Source organism: Gymnoscopelus braueri, assembly GCF_963280865.1.
Source record: "Gymnoscopelus braueri genome assembly, chromosome: 23".
In the NCBI taxonomy this organism is placed as follows: domain Eukaryota; kingdom Metazoa; phylum Chordata; class Actinopteri; order Myctophiformes; family Myctophidae; genus Gymnoscopelus; species Gymnoscopelus braueri.
Window position 1 is genome coordinate 40,774,218 of NC_137625.1, and position 24,267 is coordinate 40,798,484.

Consider the following 24,267-nt stretch of genomic DNA (forward strand, 5'->3'; position numbering starts at 1 on the left):
TGTCCTGGTTGGATAAAATTGGAAATGAAACTACAAAAAAAAAAAAAAAAACTACAAAATACATTTTCTGTTTTATAAAGAGCTGGAGAGACATGGAGACTCCTTACATGGACAGGACACCCTATAGTAACGAGTACTATCAGAACATATACCCATTTTGCAATTATTTGAAACTTTGCAAATCACTTACACTACCTTTAAGAAGGCGGAGGGGTTGCGGGCGCGCGCGTGTGTGTGTGTGTGTGTGTGTGTGTGTGTGTGTGTGTGTGTGTGTGTGTGTGTGTGTGTGTGTGTGTGTGTGTGTGTGTGTGCGCGAATGGGGGATGCTTTAATTTTAAGAGCGCGGGTGCAGACACTCGGTCAGTGTGGATGTTATTTGGGATTGGAAATATATATGACATAATTTCTAGTTTTTTCTGTCATTGGGAAATATCACTAAACATTTGGTTGGTTTGAAGGGAAGCAGAACAGCTTTCAATTCTAGTATGGGTATTCCTTTGGGGGTAATCAATACTGGATGGGGGCCCCTCCTTAACGAAGGGTTTTCCCCCACAAAATCAGAAGGAGGTCAACGGGGGAGGAGGGAGGTTGACAACTCTTTTTGGAAGTCCAAGGTGTTTTTGTTTTTGTTCTTATTTCAAGATATAACTGAAGGATACTATTTGTTTTTGCATTTTACGTTTTTGACCATTATTATCTTTGTATGTGACCGCAGTAATAAACTAGGGGGGAAACGCCATAACCAACTTTTCATCTCATCTCGGAGCTGTATAGCGGTGTTCAAGTTATGACCGATATAATAAAACACTCTTGACGACGTTCTTTAACTGCAGGGAATGAATACTTCCGGCGCATGCGCGCCCAATACAGTCTGGTCTTAAAGAGACACACACACAATTGTACTTTCAGTACATTCATTCACATGACATCTCCCCTTCTTTGAGTCAGAGACAGTGTGTATACTGTTGAATAAAAAATTAGTGCAGTGTCCTCTCAAACGAGCAAATAATCTGAGCTCTTAGCAGTGCAAGGTAATACTGTGACTACAATATCAATCAGTTCCCTTTTTCAAAATGAACCAACAAGAGAAAATAGAAAAGTGCAAGTGCTATAATAACAAAACAATACTTCCTTTCCCCCTGTTTTTTTTTTTCACACAGAAGAAAGTCACAGTAGAACATAAACCAACATTGTGTGTTTCTGTTTTTGTTTTTTTTACTGAGGGTATGGGGTAGACAACCCAGTCACCTCTATAGCTGCCGGAGGTTATTCTGCTCCATTGAGGCAAGCCACGTGTTTAACACACAAAGTCAGTAAACCTTTCTGGTGGACGGATGACCCTGCCCCTGGAAGTCACCTGAGCTGGTTCTGGAAGACGATTCGCAGGCCCCGCCGGGACAGTCTCACGAACAGGGGAAACAGGCTCCCTAGCAGGTGACACGGCCCCTCTGACAGGTGAACTCGGAGGTGTAAGCCGGGGTGGTGATGGTTGGTCGCTCGCCTGCATGTCCTCTGCCTCTCCAGGAAGGAATGTAGGTCGTAGGTGGCGCCTGTTTCTCCGCAAGGTCCCGTGGTCCGTCTGGATCAGATAGGACCTCGGAGCTGAGTGTGGATGCTGAACCGTTGCTGCTGTCGTCCAGCCGGACTCACCGTCGAGTTTCACTGCCACGCTCTGCCCTGGGCTGAGAGGTGGAAGTGCTCTGGCACCGTAGCGTCGGTTGTAAGCATGCCTGTAGCTCCTTTTCGCCCTGGCATCAGCTTCGCGCACCTTAGCGAAGTTGGGCCACACAGGCAACAGCACTTTATCAACTGTAGGCACCGTCGTCTTGATCTGGCGGCCCATCATCAGCTGCGCAGGACTGGCACCCGTGGCTTGTATTGGTGTAGCTCTGTAGCTCATGAGAGCCAGAAACGGGTCATCCTGCCGTAGAATCCTCTTCGCCGTCTGCACTGCTCTCTCAGCCCCACCGTTGGCTTGAGGGTAGTGAGGACTAGAGGTGATGAGCTTAAAGTCATATGTCACAGTGAAACTCTCAAACATTTTGCTCGTGAACTGTTTGGCATTATCAGTGTGAAGCTCATCTGGACAACCCCACCTGGCGAAGATATTTTTCAGACGAGCAATTGTGGTCTCACTCTTCATGTCTGGTAGATGAGCTATTTCTATGTAGCGAGAATAATAGTCAACAACTACCAAGTAGTTTTCTTTCTCATACTCACAGATGTCCGCCCCAATCGTCTGCCAGGGCCTCTGTGGTAGTGGCGTTGTAATCAGAGGCTCCTTCCTCTGTGTAGGTCTGACTCGCATGCACTCGGGACATTTTGTCACCAGTTCCTGGATCTCTCTCTCCAGCCCAGGCCACCACACACTCATGCGTGCCCGTTCTCTGCACTTGGTGATGCCCTGGTGCCCGTCATGCAAACGGTTGAGTATCTCTTTCCTCATACTGTGAGGAATCACGATGCGGTCTCCGTACAGCACGAGACCCTTTGATATCGACAGGCTGTTACTGCAGTGGTGATATGCTTTGCCTTGTGCTGGTACACTGCTCACGTACTTCGGCCATCCCTCTGTGATCAGTCTGCTCACCACCAGAAGGTCGTAGTCCACGCTCGTTTCCTGCTTGATCCGGTCCAGTTTGGATGGTGACACTGGCCACGCTGCATGAGCTGCGTCCTCGAACACTGAAACATCAGAGGTTAATTCAGACACTTCACTCGGAATTACAGATAATGGCTGCCTGGAAAGTGTGTCAGCTACTGTCAGTGTTTTCCCAGGCACGTACTCTGCAATGGGGTTGTACTTCATCAGACGCATCAGCAATCGTTGGCACCGCAGGGGGACTCTATCGAGGTCCTTGTTGTTGATCAGAGGGACCAGCGGTTTGTGGTCTGTATGGACTGTGAAGCTGTCTAGGCCATAAAGGTACGTGGAAAATCTTTCACAGGCCCAGACAGCAGCTAGACACTCCTTCTCTATTTGCGCGTAGCGCTTCTCAGCATCAGTTAGTGTCCTTGAACAGAATGCTACTGGTTTCAGTCCATCTGAGTGTCTCTGTAGCAGTACACTGCCCAGCCCGTAGCTGCTTGCATCTGAACTCACTGTTGTAGGTTTGTTTACATCATAGAATGCTAGTGTAGGTGCAGTGGAGAGGAGTTGCTTTACCTTGCGGAATGCGTTGTCTTGTGCTGCGTCCACACAGCCTCGCACTTCAGCAGGTCGTTGAGTGGCTTTATCACTTCTGATAAATTAGGCAAGACGCGCCCGAGATAATGGACCATGCCTAGGAACCTTCTTAAGCCCGGCACGTCACTTGGTGACTGTAGCTCTGTGATGGCGCTTACTTTTGAGGGGTCAGGCTGGATGCCCTCACTGTCAATTCGATGCCCCAAGTAGCTCAGCTGCTTTTGGCGCAGGAAGCACTTCTTGTCATTGAGCTTTAGACCTGCGCTCTCCAGGATACGCAGAACATTCTGGAGTCTCTCCTCGTGCTCCTTATCATCTGTACCATGGACAAGGATGTCGTCCATGTACACCTCTACTCCCTCTTGGCCTCTGAACAGCACTGACATTTCTCTCTGAAAGATCTCCGGTGCACTGGAGATCCCGAAAGGAAGCCGCTTGAAAAAGAATCTACCCACTGGGGTGATGAATGTGGTCAGTTTAGCTGTTTCTCTCTCTAGTGGAATTTGCCAGAAGCCGCTTGCTGCGTCGAGCAGGGAGAACACTCGAGACTCTGCCAGCTTTGGCAATATGTCATCTATGGTGGGCAGAACAAATCTCTCCCTCTTCACAGCCGTGTTTAGTCGTTTCAGATCAACACAGATCCTCACCTCACCACTTTTCTTGGGGACTGGAACTATGGGAGCACACCACTCAGTTGGCTCACTGATCTCCTCTATGACGCCGCACTTGAGCATCCTCTCCACTTCCGTCTTGACTTTGGGAAGCAGAGGAGCAGACACTCTCCTCGCTGTGTTAATGCTGTATGGGACAGCATCGTCCCGCAGGCGTATTTTCACAGGTTTTATTTTTAAGAGGCCCAGATCCGCCCCGAATGTGCTCTGAACCTCCTCCACTCTCTTTACTAGTCCCATTGCCACCGCAACATTACGGCCTAACAGGTTGCTGCCATTAGCTGTCTTGATCACATGGATGTTGAACTTATATTGCCGGCCTTTGTACTTGGATATGGTAGTGAACAGTCCTAGACATTCAAGCCTACCTCCGGGGCTGTCAAAAGCACTGGATAGTCACTGGATAACTGGGGCAGGTGTTTGAGCTGATGGTAGGTGTCATCCGAAATCACACTGGCATCTGCACCAGTGTCAATTTTGAAGGTGACAGGAGTTTCACAGACGTTCAGTTTAACAGTCCATGGCCTATTGGAATCTGTCACGTAGAGATATTTTGTTTTTATCTCACCAAGGAAGTGTCCTTCACTGTAATTGTCATCCTGCTGCTCCATTGTTGTCAGCTCATTCACTCTTGCAGAGCGGCACACGACGGCAAAGTGCCCAATCTTCTGGCAGTGTCTGCATTTTGCCTGCCTGGCTGGACACTGCGCATTATTCGGGTGGTCCCTTCCACACCTGAAGCACTTAGTTTCTGTAGCACCACCATCGCGATGCCCTGCTGTTTGGAAGCCGCCACTGCCCCGTGCCCTTCCCCGTCCACTGTTTTGTTGGAAAGGCGCAGCGCGCGCATTGTGTCTGACCTCACTCAGGAATGTAGCATCTCCGCAGTTACAACAACTGTGTGCGACCTCACTGAGGAATGCTGCATCCCCCGAGCCAGCTTTAGCCTGTTGGCTAACTTGCCCCTTTATCTGCTCAGACTGTCTCACCATCTCAACGGCCTTCTCCAGCGTCAGATCTGCCATTAATTGCAGTTTCTCTGACATCTCTTTATCCAGGATTCCTATCACCAGTTTATCCCGAATATTTTCGATCTTCACCGGACCAAACTGGCAGGTCTCGGCCAGCTCGTAGAGCGTCCGGATGTATTCCTCCGCAGACTCGCCCCTCTTTTGCGAGCGGAGGTAAAAACGAGCACGTTCGTGGATAATGTTCACTTTCGGAATGAAATAATTATTCAATTTGTCCAACACAGTGTTATAGTCATTATTGTCCTCTCCTTCTTCTTCGTCCACCCCTACCTCGAAATGCAACGTGTTGAAAACTTGCTCAGCCTCCTTTCCGAGCGCATATAACAACGTGCTAACCTGCACAGCTCCATCCTCCTGGTTTAGCTTCGTGGCTAGCCGGTAGCGCTGGAACCGTTGCCTCCACTCCGGCCACAGTTCCGGGCGGGTGAAATCAAAGTTGTCGGGAGGGTTAAACTTGGCCATCTTCACTGGTTTACTTCTGACACCATGTTCAAGTTATGACCGATATAATAAAACACTCTTGACGACGTTCTTTAACTGCAGAGGTTATTGTCTTTATTTAGCTTCTCTCGTAGACACACAGCTGTGTTGTTCTCGTAGCATACATGGGAATGAATACTTCCGGCGCATGCGCGCCCAATACAGTCTGGTCTTAAAGAGACACACACACAATTGTACTTTCAGTACATTCATTCACATGACAAGCGGAGTGAGAGGTTCTTTATGGAGCTAGGGGTCTTCAACAGGCCTTTTGTAGATGTCGTGTATTATGAAGCATAAACTGCAGGTTAGCAGGCTTGTTGGTGGTAATAATGAAGAAGAGGAGAGAGAAGACGTCAGGGTTCCCATGTTCCATGGTCATTTATTCATTCAAGTACAGCATCATCATAGAACCCAGGGCAGAGAGCCCTCTCCAGCAGCCCCCTCTGGGCACAACCATCTCAAACAAACATCTTACACCGTTCTTATAGTAGCCATTTACCACAGATGCCATTCTAAATAGCCATATAAGGTATGTTCTATAGATAAGAGCAACGCAATGGCCATTTGGCTCAGCTGTTATAGATTGACAGCTGTTGCTGAGTTAGAACTAGCAATTTCACACATTCACCAGGCACTCACCAGTCACACACACTCATGATTACTCTTCTGACTTTAGCATATTTGTTCTACTAATAATCTGTTTTTACTTGCATACTGTCATATAAAATATAGCAAATAATACGACATTCCCCCCACGAAAGACTTTAACGTCTTTCGCAACCACGTATATTAAATAAAACAGTTTGCAAGAAAAACATAAAAAAACAACATTCTCCCACCTACACCCCCCATGACCAATCAATGGCTGAAACCTAAACAAAGGACATTTAGGAAGAATTAACATCAAACATCACCTCAGACAGAACAACTCAGATACAGGAATAGGAATTACACAATAGTCATACAGTGATTCACCTTAAATTTCAGAATAAAAAGAAAATACATCAATACGGTGCTGAACTTTCTCATTTCGCATCGATCATCTCGAAAATAAAAACACCAGTCAAAATGCATTCACATTCCCTAATCAGTGCGCAGGTCTCTCTGTTGTCTTTAAACCCTGGGATACAATGTTACCTATATCTATACACTGAATGTGAGTTCACACTTTTCAGGTGCCGGATGCAACCCTGTGCTTTCCGGACTAGCATCAGCGCATCGATCATCATCAATCTCAGTCTTTCAGCGCATACAACGAAAATAAAAAAACTCCACATTAAACCCCAGCGACCAGAAAGTGAAACAAAGTCCTCACATCACACTTTTACGCACGGCAACAAAAATAACGCTCCGTAGTTTAAACCACTTTATCACTAAAATACAACCTCCCGTCCTGAATGTTCAGTGTTCCCATCCGATAATGCTGCTGTTGTCGCCTCCAGCTCAATGTCCACGCACGTCAACAGAATAGCTGAGCGCAGGTCCAGATGATATCATTGTTCCAGCCAAAAAGATAGCCTCCAGTCTCACACCACCTCCCCCCACGGATAACTTTGACACAGAAAGTTGTCCGCACCTCCGTCTCCATGAGAAGAGTAGACGCGTCGTGTAGTAGCCATCCGAGATCAGGTCAGGAGCGGTAGTAGTCATCACAGCGTCGCTGCCGCTGCGAGGCATTCATCGTAGGTCGCCCTGAAGTCTCCATGGTCTGCTCCGCGGTGGTCCTCCTCGCCGTAGGAAGACACCCACGGGTCCGATTCTCCGCACAGGCCCGCATCACGGCCACCTCAAAATACACAGGTTCTTTAATCGAAGCACACACCGAAAAGTACGCACAACGATGGAGCTGGCCCGCCATTGTGTCGTGTATTTATGAGGCATTAAACTGCGTGTTATCAGGCCCGTTGGTGGTAATAATGAAGAGGAGAAGAAGCAGAGAGCAGACGTCAGGGTTCCCAAGTTCTCCATGGTCATTTATTCATTCAAGTACAGCATCATCATAGAACCCAGGGCAGAGAGCCCTCTCCAGCAGCCCCCTCTGGGCACAACCATCTCAAACAAACATCTTACACCGTTCTTATAGTAGCCATTTACCACAGATGCCATTCTAAATAGCCATATAAGGTATGTTCTATAGATAAGAGCAACGCAATGGCCATTTGGCTCAGCTGTTATAGATTGACAGCTGTTGCTGAGTTAGAACTAGCAATTTCACACATTCACCAGGCACTCACCAGTCACACACACTCATGATTACTCTTCTGACTTTAGCATATTTGTTCTACTAATAATCTGTTTTTACTTGCATACTGTCATATAAAATATAGCAAATAATACGACATAGACAAATGTATTTACATCAGTGTGTTTATGTAGTTTATCAATGTTTAATAATAATAATAACAGCTAATGTCCTAGCCCTGAAACATGACTGTCATACCACAAGCGTCATGTGAACCATGGCTACTAATGTCCCTGCCTTGTTGACATAATTATTTTAGCCTGCTTTATATTATGTTCTTTATGGTAATTAATAGAAATCATATTGATTTAGAGGGAGGGGAAGCATAATTTCTTAATTCATTTTCAGTAATCCCATCAGCGTCTTTTAGCGACGAGGTCTACCTCTTCTTGACGTTGTATGACGACTTTTTTGATGGTGTTTTTGCAACTCAGCTGACTTAAATGAGGTCCGACTCGGACGACGTATGTACGGCGTATGCACGGCGTATGGACGTAACGTTGTATGGACGTCATATGGTTGCGCACAATGGGGCAGCCGGCAGACAGATTACTGTCATGGATGAACTTCAACCTGGTGTTTGCACTTTCTTCATTTTTGACCCGTTCATTCATCTACATAAACGTTTGGATTTCAAATATAAAGTTTTTGACCCTGGCGAGGGTGGGAGTTGAAAGTGTTAGTTCTGCTTGTAAGGCACCTGCGCTATCCATAGTTCCCATAGCTCAGTCGGAAGAGCTATTGACTTCAGACCACAAGAGCATGGGATCATATCCCAGCACAGGTACTTCGGCATCTGAGCAATCTGGCTCCCATGGGTCTATTAACTTTTTTTCACCTTTATCATAAAGGTTGCTGCTGGACAATATATAGAGGATGAAATGCATAATTTATTAAATAATATAAAGGTAATATGAAATACATTGTTAAAAAAATGAGACATGATGCTTTATTAGCAAGACAGTCTTTTATTATATTATTCCTAATTTTGCCCTTTTTCCCCTGAAACCCCTTTACTGTTAGAGTAGAACTGTCAATCTCTGCTGATGATGTGGCCATAGCTGAATGGTTACAGAGCCTGCCTGGCAAGCCATATAAATCCCAGGTTCGATCCCAGGCCTCAACAATGTGTTAAAGTGTCCCTGAACAAGACACTTAAATGAATAGTTCACCCAAAAAATACTTATTTTCTATCAATTACACACTCCATGAAGCCTTGAATTCATGGAGATTTTTTTGTTTTTGACACATTCCTGAGCAGACTCAGACATATTGGTTGGATGCATGGCGCATATAATAGGCTATCGCATTGTAGATTAGTAGGAGATAATTCCAATATTCCCTATACACTCCTCATGTTTAAGCCTAACTGAATTATATATTTATGGACGACTTGTGCATTTAATTTGTCGGCAATACTTTGCCACGCTTTCTCCCTGGATCCATGTATTGCGGCCGTGTTTCCTTTCTTGCTTATTATACATTTTACTTCCTCGTATGATTCCGGGGAGACATCAAATTTCTCTTTTGGGTCTTGAGTGCCAAGACTCAAGACCCAAGACTCAAGACCCAAAATAGCAGATCTACAAGCTCATAGCGCGGCACTCGGTGCCGCTATGAGCTTGTAGATCTGCTATTTTTGAATAGCCAAAGCTAAGTGGTTAAAAATGATTGTGACGCTATCAGTGGCGTACCCACCGTAGAGGCAGGAACTAAAATCTCGCCTCTCCTAGAAAATGAAGTAAAAGACTGACTGAAAAACAGGCAGTGAAAAAAATCCAAACATAATAGTGGCCGTTGGACCATTAGCCCTCCTCCTCGTCCATTCACGCGGGCAGGCAGCTAATCACCACCGAATCCATTCAGCAGAGCGACCCTCGCCTATATAGTGATGCAAATGTCTGCCTTTGTCTTCATGGGGTACCAGGAGTGCCAGGGGTGGGGGTCTGGGCCATCATCACCTGTACTCACCTGGCATAAAAGGGGTTCTGAGAGCAGCTTGAGCCATTCATTACTAAACTACAACATGAAGAGACCACCGCTGAAGAATTGATTGATTGATTGATTATACTTGCATATTATTTTTATTAACGTTTTTCAGTTTTGTAGTTAGTGTGTGTAGTGTTGTTGTTAACTTGTTTCCCCCGAGATTTTTCCCAGAGTACCCCCCCCCCCCTTCGTGGGGGGGGATCTCGCCTGCCCTAAATGTAATTCCTGGGAACGCCACTGTTCCATGAGCTGCTGCAGTGCCGCTCTGGTTTTGGGCTCCATGATTGGTCAAGTTCAAGGATTCTGCTATCGACTTTCATGGTCTTTTATAGGAATACGTGAAGCCTGGCTTTACCATCCTGGCTCGAGTCGACACAGCCTGGCTTGACAAGGTCTAGCTCGACAAAGTCGCTCCTTTTCAGCCTGTTCATGGAACGGAATAAACCAGGCTGTACGGACCAGACTTTGTCAAACCTGGATTTGACTTAAATCCAGGCTTATTTAATTCTCCTTTCATGTAATAGGCCCCTGGAGTGAGAAATAGAGATAGATAAAGATGCCTCTGTATGTTTTACTGTTCAACATAGATACTAGTCTCTCTCCTCTCTCTCTCTCTCGCAGTTTTGGAAAAAAACAAAATAAATGTTTCTCCTAGTTAAAGACAGCAAAAAGTCATAAAAGAATAAATGGTGCAGAAAAATACTCTATCTAAATAAATACATCTTAAAAACAAAAATAATTCATGTCATAAAAAACAAGCATAACCAGATAAAACAGTATACCATGATACTGTACTACCATGGTATCATGATACCGACCTTGATACTGACATTATACTGACCTCTCTCTCCACTGACCATGATACTGACCATGATACTGACTGGCATGATACTGACTGGCATGATACTGACCATGAAACTGACCATGAAACTGACCATATAATCTGAGTTCACAGAGTCTCTCGCATAAAAACGAGAGGGGCGAGAACAGTACGGACTCAACTGCTTTACACAATACCTTCGGTCCATACAAAGTTACGGCAAACATCTCTTGAATGGACAGCCCCGCTGGATGTTAAAATAGTTTATTTTACTTAAAACCATTTCAAAAGTGCCTAACACACTTGACAAGGTCAACACAGTAGACAGGATACACATACACATACAGGATGTTGTTGGTATTACATACCTCAATATTATCCCAAGACTTAATCTCTGTTGTTAAGTTTTTAAACTGCCGTTTCTCAACGTCGGGACCACCAGGGGTCCAAATGGGCCCTAACGGGTCTGTAACTCTAAGAGGGTACAAATGAAACCAAATGGACCCTTACGGGTCTGTAACTCTAAGAGTGTACAAATGAAACCAAATGGACCCCTACGGTCTGCAACTGTGATGGGCCCTTACGGGTCAGTAACTGTGAGGGTGTACAAATGGAACCAAATGGACCCTCATGGGTCCATTTGGTTCCATTTGTACACTCTCACAGTTAAAATAACATTGTGAATTTTACAGTGTAGATTGGGGGTCTCATCTTTCAGGAGTGGTCTTCCTTTATGCTGTCGAGTCCAACGTCATTGTCCATGACATTTCCATTCATGACATCGTGGCCGTTAGCCACAGATATGTCTCCATTAGTGGCATTCTTGTTGCCAGTCAGCATCTCGTTCCTCACTGCAGCTTTTAGGACGGCCAGCCAGCGCCGCTTGAGCTCTAGGGAATGGCAGCAGAACACGTGGCTGCTCCTGGACTTGTGGAGGCGGAAACAGGCTTGTCCATGGAGCTCTGGAGACGCCCGGGGAGAATCCTCCACGCTGTAGCCCAGCAGAGGCACACTGGACAGGGGCTTCGCATCCTGGTTGTTGGGGAGAGTGGGGATAAGTGAATCGTGGAAGTTGAGGTAGCATACTGTATATAAGGTGTACAGTAAATTGATATGGATGGAATAGGAGTTGGTGTCATGAGGCAGGGGAGTGTGGGTGTTGGGTAACTGGGGAAATAAATAGCCCCATTCATCATGTTATGTAGGCCTACTCTCCTCACACCATGTTCATGTGCAAATTATATCAGAGTAAAAAGGTACAATAGTGGAAGATTATTTTTGTATCTAAAAGCCAGCTGCAGGTTGCTTACTGTAGTGTAGCATGGCATTTTCTGTATGGTTTTTACATTGGATGACATAGTGTACATCATGTAGCATGGCACTTTTTAAGTTTTTAACATTGGACGACATAGTGTAGCATGGCAATACATTATGGTTTTTACATTGGATAACAGTGTAACATGTAATTTTTTACATCAGCAAAGTTTAGATCTTTCTGTGAACTGTTGAATGGTGGGTTGTAAATCGAAGAACTGTGTGTGTGTGTGTGTGTGTGTGTGTGTGTGTGTGTGTGTGTGTGTGTGTGTGTGTGTGTGTGTGTGTCCTGTCACAATTATTACATAATCACCTGATCATCATAATAGTGTTTCCATATTGAAAAATGTTTTATCGTTAATTGCAATTATTTGTATGACAATTAATCGGCAAGTAAATTTCATGATTGTGACACCCCTATGTGTATGTGTGTGTGTGTGTTGGTACCTGTGGAGAAGCGTACAGGCAGAGGAGTGGTGGTTCAGTCCTAGGGATCACAGACCACACCCTTTGCCAGGTGCTGGGGCTGTCTCCATACTGCAGGAAGCTGCTCATCACACCGTCACTGGACACCTGGGAGAGAGAACACACAACACATGATCCCACGGTGACCGAGGGCAGGAGAGATCAACATAAAAAAACTAGAGCATGGGTCGTCAACAGGGGGTCCTCTGAGTTACTACAGGAGGTTCACCAAATGGTTTGTGTAATCGGGATGCCAGTGGGCAAAAAAAAAAAACATCCCTATTTGGGGGACGGGGGCTTGTAGATTGGCTATTTTTTGCAAAGAGGGGTTTGGTGTAAAGGGAAAAAAAGAGCTGACCAAGTACAGAGCCAAAAGGTCAAGTTCACCAAATTGAGGTTTTAAGTGGTTACCGGTATATGTCTGAAAATACATTAACATGAGATGTCTCACCAAACAACACAATGTAACACAATTGTATACAATATGTGCGAGCTCCTGGGTGCTAAACCCGAATCAAGCATGCGCCCCCAAATCTTTTTTGAAGTCCCCATGAAGACAAAGCTGCATACATTTGCATGCCTATGGGAGCGCACCCACCAATGAATGGACAGGTTGTCCGAGCCAATGGGTGAGCTACTGTAATGTAAATGTAAAATGCGGCCGCATGAAGTGGGCCGCATTTCTACGGGCGAGGAGGAACCTGCAGGATCGGCGGCGCTGTTATCAGGCCCCTCATACACAAATCTAAATAAGATAGGCTGCATTAATATATAGGAATCTGTGGGTCCTCGTCATTGAAAGGTTTGAGAACCACTGGTGTAAATAAAGTTCATGTCCACAGGAACGTGTGTCTGTCAGTTAGCTCACCTGAGTCACCTCCAGTGTCCTCCTCGTCTGGCCTTCCCCCCTCTCTGGTCTGTCCCGGCCAATCAGGACGGAGTAGCAGTCTTTACAGACTTTGTTCAGCTTGTTGCCGTCGTACTCTAAAGCCACCTTGTTGTCTGAACACTTCCAACACACCACCTATAGGAGAGCCGACCAGACAGACAGACAGACACACACACTTCTCAGAGTGGGGTCCACGGACCCTCTGGGTCTCAAAAGTTTCAGTTATTATATTTCACTGGTCTAATTTTCTCAATAACCGTTCCACATGAATGTTTTTTTAAACAGTAAGCAAACTTTGGAAGCTAATTGGTATGGAATATCAGAAATATGTATTGACATGTTTATCACATGAGTCTTGATAATGTGTAGGGGTGTCCAGTGGGTACGGCTATATAAAATATAAAAATGTAAAAATGCATTTCAGAAAAGAATAAAAATCAATTGTAACTGAGGTAGCAGGTAGGTGCCAGGTAGCCTACTGCTTAGCTAAAGATGTCAGTCTCATCAGGTGAAATGCATGGCTCTTTCAGGAAAATGTTCATTTCAAATCATCTCATGCTAATGGCTGTGGAACTGTTGACAAATCTCTGACTGACTTTTTAAATTTCTAGGTATGCTACTGTATTTGTTTTATGATGCCTTTGGAGTAGGTGTACATTTCTTTGTATTCTGAATGCAATGAAAATAAACATCTCATCTTTTCTTGCTTTTCATCTTTGATTCTTTGCATTTGTTGCATTTGGACTTCAATGGATCTTGCTCTGTTTGTGTGATATTGTTGCATAGGATGGAATCAGTAAAATCGATTAAGTTGCTGGTCAAGACAGGTGAACCAACACAATGTGCCGTTTTTATTTGTTTAAACTGAAACGGGCATCACAACTGGAACAGGCCTCGCCTCATTGATGAATTAAAAGAGAAAAAAAGTTTTCTGTAAAATCCCCACAGTGAATAAAATAACCTTATTTCTCTCTCTTCTGTTCTCAGACCCTTACGCTGTCCATGGTGCTGAATGGCGCATGTCAGAGCTAAGGTTAATTATTGATTTACACGTTATGTAGCCTACAGAAGTTACTGTCGAAGGGTGAGACTGAATTTGAAAGGTTAGCCAAGTTGTGTCAAGCAATTTATGCACACCTTTTGCGTTTTTAAAGTTAAAGATAAAAATAATTATAATTAAAAGTAGACTGGTGGTGCTTCTAGGATCAACGGGAAGAATAAAATATTTGAGATTAAAGAAAAAAAAATAGGAGAGGAGGTAAATCCAATTACTTTTATTTAACTTTATTGTAACAAGAAAAGTTAAAAACGTGTTTTGACCTGATCAGAGCAAGAGTAGACCAGTCTGGTAAAAAAAATTGGGGTTTTTAGCTTTTCTTGTTACAATAAAGTTCTTTTAAATTTACGTCCTGCAGTTTTTTGAGCACTCGGAGGCTTTCGTATTTCTTCCGACAACACACAAAATGTTCGCTTTATATATCTCTGCTGTCCGGCCGGAACCAGCTAAATCCAAAATGGTAATTGTTCAGGAAATGAAAAACAAAATATCAATTTTTCTGAAAATGAAGAAAACCTTATATTTTTAAAACAAAGCAATACTGCCTCATCAAACTTGGTATTGTGACTTTATATATTATCAGATACTTGCATGTGTCATTATATTATCACCACTTTACCCAAATCCAGCTCAAGCGGAGTTAGGAGTTTTGTCCAAACACAAATCCAGCGCAAGTGGAGTTAGGAGGTTTTGTCCATCATTGATAAGAACAGCTGGCAATGGATCTCAAAGCTCACAACACATCACAACGCATTGTGAGCTTGGAGATCAGCTATTTATGGTGAGCGCCATCCTCATATACTAAGTATAGATCAAGCTGAATTCTGTACTTAAACAACTTTTATTTTAACATGCATTGTAAACAACCATGGATCTAACTGTTACCACTGTTGTTCTTCTACAGTTGAGTGCAACAAACAATTCTGCCTCAATACTCAATCATGTATTTAACAAAAGCAATCATGGCACACCAACAATAAATAAATGGCATATAAATACAAAATACATTCATGAAAAATAGAATCTGTAGCCTATCAAATCTGCAGCCTACTGCACTAACAATAACAACCACAGTTGAATTTACCTATCATATACCTATCAACATTTCACACTGTTGTGTGTTGCGTGTGTGTGGTGGGTGTTTCTTAGTGCTTTAGATTGTCATAAAAGCTGTGAAAGTCTTTTGGCATGATCTCCTTGAGCTCTTGGAGATGTTTGAAACAAACTCCTGCACACACTCATTCTCTGTCCATTAACATTTAAAAAGAAAACACGAGCAGATGACCTTTGTGAAGACACCCTTCTCCTCTTTACTGGGGTGACATCTATCAAACCTTGCACATACATTCTCTTCTCTTCCCAGTTTTGTTCTCCCAAAAGCATTGAAAAATCTTCTCCCTGTCTGCCTCATACAGTGCAGAGCTTCTCTGAGAGCCTGAGAGGAGGGGGGAGTTGTTTGTTTTTGACGGACAGTTTGAGGGTCCAATGGAGTTAGGAGTTTTCGTCAGAGGCGCTTTTTAATACTTTTCATATGTTATTATTAAAAAAAAAATTACACAGATGTAGAGGGGGTTCAATAGCGTTGATTTATGAAAAAAATGGAGTTAGCTGGTCCCGGCTGGACACATATCATATTGAAAGATTTGCACACAAATTTTCACGATTTTTTTGTTGTTGCAGATCTACCTGATCTAAGAACTTCCTAGCGCGACACGAAGTGACACTCAATGAGCTTGTATATCTGCTATTTTTTAATAGCTAAAGTATAAAATAATGGTTAACCCATTAAGACCTGAAGCCGATTCTACAAATGTTTTCTAAATCCCAACAGTATTCTGAAAAAAAATATGTTTTTATACCAGTGGTGCTCAAACTTTTTCATGTCAAGGACCCCCAAAATTATATGTATTTGAAGCAAAGATTTGAGTTAAAAATGTTCGCTTTAAAACAATATATATTCCAAGATTTGCACACATTTTCACTATTTCTCAAAAATAGCAGATCTACAAGCTCGTAGCACGACGAGCTTGTAGATCTGCTATTTTTGAATAGCCAAAGTGTAAAATAATGCTTTTTAGCTCAAATCAAAAAGTGACACAGATGCGTTCCAGGTCTTAAAGGGATTCTAGGCAACATTAAGCCTGAATTTTAAAAATATTTATCTATATATATTTTGCTTTTTTCCCCCTCTATCAGCCACTATATAATGATGCTGGGGTGTTTTCCTGCATTGAAACACAGTCCTCTTTCTGAAATCCGTATTTTCCCTACAGTTTATGTTTGTCCGGGACGTAAATGCACGGATGCGCATATGCGCGTCCGTGTCCGTGTGAACTGTTCGAGTGAAACCGAATGGAACCGAGTGCAGCCGACAAAAATGGAACGAGCCGCCATTGTTTTCTGTGGGCAGTTTTTACTTTTTACTTTCGGTTTTAAAACGCTCTCAAACTTCTTTTTTGAGGCACGGAATTTACTTTAAAGATATCGTTTGGATAGAATTTAGTTGTTTAACTTCATATATGTGGTCAATTTATCATGACAGAGCCTATTTAAAAATACATTTTCTGAGAACCGGCAGGGGCGGGCAGTGACACGCATTGTATCCGAATAAAGCAACCTATTTTAGAACCCTGCGTCACCCCCTGGTGGTCGGGGAAACAAACTGCTGATGAGGAGGGGGGGGGGGGGGGAGTGGAGGGGCGGTGTTTGACGGGGGAGTGGAGGGGCGGTGTTTGACAACAGTTTTTTTTTTTTTTTTATCTCTGAACTTGCCTACAATCCCTTTAAAGGGTTAAAGTGGTTAAAATGATTGTGACACAGATGCTTTCCCGGATTGAATGGGTAAACAACCATTCAGTATGAACCCTAGCATTCCTATTCTTGGGTGAACATTCAGCAAAAACAGACATGATCACGACATGTCCAGTTGTGACACGTTGTGTTCTATGAAGATGTTTGGTAGGATAAGGATAGGATAATCATTTTTTTAACAGGTCGTTCAGTTAAGTCCTTGCGGTCTTGTTTACAATGAGAACCTGTGAGCAATTAGGGGTTAAGAGTCTTGCTCAGGGACAGATATCATTTCATCGACACATATGCTGACCTGGCCTGGATTCGAACCTGGGGCAACCAGGGCCTCTGGCTCCCTAGGCGGGCTCACTAACCACTCAGCTATGGCCGCCCCCATAGTGTGTAAGTGGTAAAGAATAAAGCCTGCGTGTCACTCACACAGCCACAGGCTCGACAGTGGTGCCTCCTCCGGGTGAGAGCGTTGAAAGCCTCCTGACATTTCATACACACAGTCACTTCATTGTCCCTGATCCAGCGAGGGGCGCGCCGACCCAGCTCCTCTGTCTGTCAAACACACACAACATGTCTGCTTTGATTAACCACAATTTAAAAAGAAAAACATAAAAACAAAAAGATACCTGTAGTTAGACAGTAAATGTTCCAGAAGAGGAAGAAAATTGGTATAAAATGGTCTAATTGCCTTCTAAAATATCCATATGTAGCAGATAAAATCACGGCCAGAGGCTTTGGCTATTTGGGGGACCAAAGTTTGGGAACCCTACTGTGGGAGTCTAATCAAGGATACCCATACCAAAATACATAAGTGCCAGTCTTCAAAGATAAAATTTGGGAGATGCCATTTGATAGATTAGGGCTTAACATGTTTAGCAAAACTATTTGTATGTACAGTGCTGTACTGTATGCACTGTACCTTCCTTGCTTTTTTATTTTATAGTGCAATGCCCATAGTGCTGGTTCAAGTCTGCCTGTTCTGCAGAACTGCTGATCCAATGGACTTCACACTTCCTTGATTCTTCAGCAATATACCCAGCAAGTGTGGCAGTCGATCAGATGAGCAGATTGCGAGATACAGCATGAATGCATGCGTGTGTGACATACACAAATGTATACATGTCACATTTTTGTTGTATTATGTTTGTGTTTTTGTATGTTTAAGAGCACTATTGTGTCTTGGAATGAGCAGGGAATTTATATTTTAGGAACAGACCTATCCCACTTTTCGCCACAAGGTGGCATCTTTCTTCAGATGCACAAGGAAGAGAGAACAAACAACAGCAAAACTGACTGTCTCCCGTTTTTCCCTGTTTGATCAGGTGAACCTGCAGATCAGTTTTAAAAATATAATCTGTTTACTAAGCCACACCCCTGGGGCGTGTAACACATGCTCAGAGTGGGCTAGGATGGTTCTGTTGAAACGCTGATCTGATGGACTTTACATCTGACAGAGCGCTTCCTTGGTCTCTCAGCAATAAAGCAATAACAATAATATGATACCAGATAATACTGTATGAGCTGGATTGTGCTTATTGGACAGTACAAACTGATATTGCTGTGTATAATTTGTGTGTATGTAGGAAGTAAAAAACAACAACTGTACGTGCTGACATTGTTATAATGAAAAACTCAATAAAGACAGCCTTATGAGAAAGCAAAGTAAGAAAGAAGACTTACGGTAACTTCTGCATCTATTTCTTTGGAAGCCAGCTTAAAGGTTCCATGTTTCTTCTGGTATTCATCAATGGCTTCCTGAATCACCTGGAAAACACTTTAGCTATCATTGACATGGATTGTAAAGAAGAGATGGTCATCTTTTTTTCCCCCTCTTTTTTTCTGAAGACATGATAATCTGTAGTACCTTTATCCAGTCATCTCTCTCTTGTTCAGAACTGAAAACGGAAAGAAAATTTACTTGCATTACATTCACACTTTTGGCTTATGGAAATAGTGTTAACCATAACTAGTTGGCACCTTGCAGATTCACAATAACTACTTGGCACCTTGCATATTGACAGGTCATTGAAGGACAAACCCACCTGGCCTGCAGCTCAAGGGTCCTCTCCTTGCCAGAGACCTGGAAGGTGTGTGGATGGTCGTCGTTGGTAGTCTGCTGCACCTGCATGCCCTCCACTCTGATCTGTGTGCGTACAGCGAAACGCTGTCCCACCAGGCTGAACTTCGGAATGCAGCACAACAGGAAGTTGTTGAACTGAGAGGAAAAGATAACGACTAAACTTTACGGAGGGTCACATCCCAAACCTTAACTTTTGGATCATTTTAATGTGCCATACTTATCCGTCAATATTCACAGTCTTTTTTAGAGGCATCATTTGTGGCCTCATCTAAATGTGACACATGTTTTTTTGTCTGCAACCAACCATATTTAATAGGGACTTTCAATAGGGACCCCTGATCTAGAAAAGGTTGAGAACCACTGTAGTAGCAGGCCTATAGAGTACAGTAAAAAAGTTGCACACGAATGCTGAGGAGTTTGAAGCTCAATTTAAAATCAATACATAGGCTAGATAAGAAGTTAAGTAATTAATGTGAGACAAACTCATTAATATATATGCAGTAATTTGTATAAGGAATAGTTTCATTACAATGTGGCAGAAGCCACCGATTTTGGGCTTTTACGGCCAAAAGTATTCTCCCCACCCCTAGCTTGCTACTATTGGAAAGCCCTGCATCATGTTAAAAACATAAAGCCAACAAAGAACAGAGGAGGTCACGCACATCCATACCATAACATACCATAACAAAGGCAGAAAAGAGTTCGAACACTCTGTTGCTCCTTCTAGTACTTTATTGTGGCATCCACCAACACGTAACGTTTCAAGCAACAATGCTCTTCTTCAGACCAAAGAAACGACAACGAAGTAATAGAAGGGAGCTACAGTGTGCGAACTCTATTCTGCCTCATACCGAGGCTAGCCTTTGTTAAAGACATGAAGCCATAGGGCACCAAACTGGTCAGGGCCGGCTCTGGGGAGAGTTATCAGTAAAAGTCAATAAAGCACAGTGAAATGGAAGGCTTTGGACAAACCAGGAAGAAATAGCGCTCCATGGCCGAGGCGTTCCTGGCGGCCAGCTTGAGGAGGCGTCCCTCCTTGAGGAACTCGCTGGATGGGTTCACTACGTTCTCCTCTCCGATCATCTCATAGATCTCCAACAGTCTCTTCAGTCTCTCCTACATGGACAGCAGTAAACATTACAGTAAACACTATAATGGCTGCAATGGATGAGAAATGTTGCATTCACAATGACAATCAAAACGAAAAACTAAGCTGCTTGATTGGGTTAAGCACTTCTAACCTGGCATCCCTATTTTGTATTGGGCATGTCATTATAGGTGAAAATGTTCAAAAATGTCCACCAATTGTGAAAACAGCAGATCTAAAAGCTTGTAAAGTGAGCTTGTAGATCCACTATTTTTGCTACTTTTGGGTGGAAACCTTGTATTTCGGAAAAAATAACCTGTGTTACAATGGATCCAATGTAGTTGTTTAGTCATAAGCTCTAATACTTTTCATTGGTTCAAAATGTATAAAACGGACAGCAACGATATACATCTTATACACAGATGCTGAAGTGACAAACTAGTGTGGTAGTCTGGCATCGTACATACAGCCTGGTGGATGGCGCTGTTGGAGTGAATGGCTGCCATGGAGATGGTCTGCAAAGATTCTGTGGGCAGAGACGAAGACACAGACTAAAAAGGATGTCTGGAAGACCCCTAGATAAATAATGCAATACGAATACACAACCCCAAACATTAATCTCCTTAGACAACTATATTTTTCAAGTATGCTGTGACCCAAAATGTGTTGTTGACGATGTTCATGATGTTTTCCTGCGTCTCTTTCGTCCCTCGATAGCTTCTCACAGATGCTAATAAATCCCTAGGAACCAGTGTTGATTTCGCAGACTAGACGATTTGTTTTTGTCAACTACCTTTTTTCACAGACGAAAACTAAATAAAAACTAAGCTATGATGGCTAAAACTATGACTAAATATATTGACAATTTCGTCAACAATAAAAACTATACTAAAATGTTAGGGGATGACTAGTGGAGAAGAGATCCAGTAGAACTATAAGACAAGCCATTTTATGACTGGTCGCACTCGGGTGTTGCGCACAGAAATGAGCAGATCTACAAGCCAGGTTGTAATCGGGGTCATTTTAACTAAGTGGTTCTCAACATTTTCTGGATCAGGGCCCACTTGAAAATCTCAAAAGTGTTCCAACACCCACCCCTCTGACCACTTAAGCTGCCGTGTTAAGTGGTCAGGTGGGTGGGCCGTGTGCGTTTTCAGAGCATGTTTATTTTAATGCTATATCAATTGAACTTACGTAGTTTACTTCAAAGTAGGTTAAGGAAGAAATACGACATTATGTTATCATAAATATATTAGTGTTTTTCCAGTTGTTTGGGGGCCCTCTGGCCATATCCTCATAGCCCACCCAGTTGAGATTCACTGGTTTAACTCACTGAGAGCCAGGTTGTAATCGGGGTGGTTTTAACTCACTCTGAGCCAGGCTGTAATCGGGGTCGTTTTCGGGCAGTTTCCTCAGGTAGTCCCGGAGCAGCATCTCATAACGAGGAACCCTCTGGACCGGCTCTAACATGTGGTGCTGCAGAGTCAGGCTGCCACACACACCCTGGTTCTGAGAGGCGGAGAGACACACACACACACACACTTTTTTTAGTCCAATTTCAAGGAATATGCTATATGCATTAGGCCACGGACCCCCATTTAAAATGATTTTCATCTCTGGGATACGAATCTTCACTGTAAAATCCTGAGAGCGAACAAAATGGGGTCCGTTTTGGTTCCATTTGTGCACCGAGTTACAGACCTGTAAGGGTCCAATTGGTTCTATCAATCATTTATTTAAGGGACCCCATTGCAGATCTACAAGCTTGTATATCTGCTATTGCTAAAAATCGTGATTTTCTTTTTCAAAGCGAACATTTTGAACTCAAATCTTTGCTTCTGGGGGTCCCTGGAACAAAATATTTTGAGATCGGGGTCGGCGGCCAATTACACATAATTTTGGGTGTTCTTGACATGAAAAAGTTTGAGCACCACTGATATAGCAACATAGGTTTTTCAGAAAACTGTTTAGAAGACATTTGCAGAATCGGCAGTCTCAGGTCGGCCCAAAACACTTTTGAGACGCTGGGAACCGCTGGTGTCGATGGACAGTCCTAACCTGTATGTCTTGAATTACATTCCTGAACGCAGCTGAACGTTCGGTCCAGGTCCTCAGCAGCTCCATGGCCTGGTCAAAGTTCTTGACGTATTCGCCATACATTCTGAGGAAGGGGGCATGCTGCAGCATTACGTCTCCAAGGCCTGGGTGCTCCCACCTACGTTTGGCCACAGTGGGAAGGTCAACAGTTCAGTCATGCTAATTACCTTCGTCTGGAAACACCAACAGCCGGTCTCTTTAGGTCTTCACGTAATTTTAGGCGTCTTGTTGAAAATATTACACATTGTAGTCTCATGACCTTTCGCCATCTTGCACTTTTTAAGTCGCTCTGAATAAACTAATTGAGCCTCCACAAACTTCCACCCGCACCCTGAGATCTGCAAACAGATTCCTCCTCGAGGTCCCCAGTACCAATCTATCCACTGTGGGTGACCGGGCCTTCTGCTCGGCAGTACCGCGCCTGTGGAACAGCCTTCCTATTGCTTTGAGAGCACCGCAGACCATCAGACGACACTGAGGCTTAATCAGGAGTTATAGGCCAGGGGTAGGCTGAGAGGTGGACACTGCTCTTGTCTTTGTATGTCTTTATGTATGTATTTTGTTTTGTTTTTCTTGTGTCATGTCAAATGTGTGTACTGTTTATTGTTGCATACATGGCTGCTGGGTCACAAGACAAATTTCAGTGTGAACTGACAATAAAGTATTATCGTATCGTATCGTAGACCTGGGACTCTTTTAAAATAGGCCTAAAACTTTTTTATTTACGAAAGCATTTTAGTGTGAAATTGTTTTTAAACCCTGCTTTTAACGGTCTATGATTTATTATGTGTTTTTACCATGTAGTAGTAGTACTACCATGTAGTTCCTGTGAATGAAATGTGCAATACAAATAAGATTTATTATTATTATTCCAACCTTTTCTGAATCACTCAAAGGGGAATACCACTCATTTTGAACCATGTCATAATATACCTTAGAGCTGTTGTGTCGCCTAGAACTGGAGAATTGATTGTTGGGGTCATGTGATCAGTGACATACGGAAGGTGTACTCTTTGGCCCGCCCTCTAGGCTGCCTCATTCACTAGAATGGTGAATTTCACTTCCAGCTGAAAAAGTGCGACTTCAATATAAAGTTAAGACTTGTTAAAAAAAATCTATTATCTACAAGTACAATATCTTGTGAAATGTGATATATAACCATATTCCATTATAAACTACTGCAAGTCGCACTGTTTCAGCTGGAAGTGAGATTCCCCATTCTAGTGAATGAGGCAGCCTAGAGGGCGGGCCAAAGAGTACACCTTCCGTATGTCACTGTTCACATGACCCCAACAATTGATTCTCCAGTTCTAGGCGACATAGAAGGGGGGGGGGATTTTTTCCTTATTTCCACACAACAGCTCTTAGGTATATTATGACATGGTTCAATGTTGAACATGAGTGGTATTCCCCTTTAACACGGCAGCCATTCAGCTGCCATGTTAAGTGGTCAGATTGGTGGGCTTCGTGCATTTTCAGAGCATATTTATTTTAATGATCATCCAATCGATTGCGCTTGGGCTTGGATCAATGTAACTAACGTAGTATGCTTTTAAATTCGGATTCTTTATCTGTATCACAATGAAAACACATTTTATTCAAGGTTTTGAACAAAAAATTGCATGTCATTTTTGTAACAAAATTTACATTAAAATAAGTGTGCTTATTACAAGTGTGCTTATTACAAGTGTTTGACAATTATTTGGGGGCCCACCAGTGGTCCATGCGGTGCTGCAGGTCAGGCATGAGGAACTGGCTGTGGAAGGAGTGGATGGAGGAGATGTTGGAGAAGATGCTCCTCACCACCTCTGGAGGAAACGAGCCTCGAGCCGCCTCTTCTGTCAGACGCACACGGAACACCTGGAGAGAAGGACGGGAGTTTGAGAACCAGGACATTAGCATGACATGGGTAAAGAAAGACTTTGCCGTTTCATTACACAGCTTCTACTCTGATAAGGTGCACAAAAGGAATAATAACGGCATCTGTAACAAATCAAATCTTGAATAAAGCAGAGATTAAAGCGAAAACATAGTCCTCCACACTAGTGCTGGG

The 24,267-nt window shown here is 43.4% G+C and overlaps 1 protein-coding gene across 1 annotated transcript; it reads right to left on the reverse strand.

Annotated features, from left to right (window-relative positions):
• Positions 1–11,107: 11,107 nt before the first annotated feature.
• Positions 11,108–24,030, reverse strand: LOC308079789 (FYVE, RhoGEF and PH domain-containing protein 4-like). The gene is made up of 12 exons (XM_080421386.1): positions 23,929–24,030; positions 22,176–22,332; positions 21,488–21,626; positions 20,585–20,643; positions 20,003–20,146; positions 18,993–19,165; positions 18,815–18,845; positions 18,631–18,714; positions 17,377–17,502; positions 13,071–13,226; positions 12,185–12,310; positions 11,108–11,455 (listed from the first exon to the last, which is right to left on the reverse strand). The coding sequence occupies exons 1-12, from the start codon at positions 23,958–23,960 to the stop codon at positions 11,138–11,140; spliced, it is 1,545 nt and encodes a 514-aa protein (XP_080277512.1). The 5' UTR covers positions 23,961–24,030; the 3' UTR covers positions 11,108–11,137.
• Between the last annotated feature and the right edge of the window lie 237 nt (positions 24,031–24,267).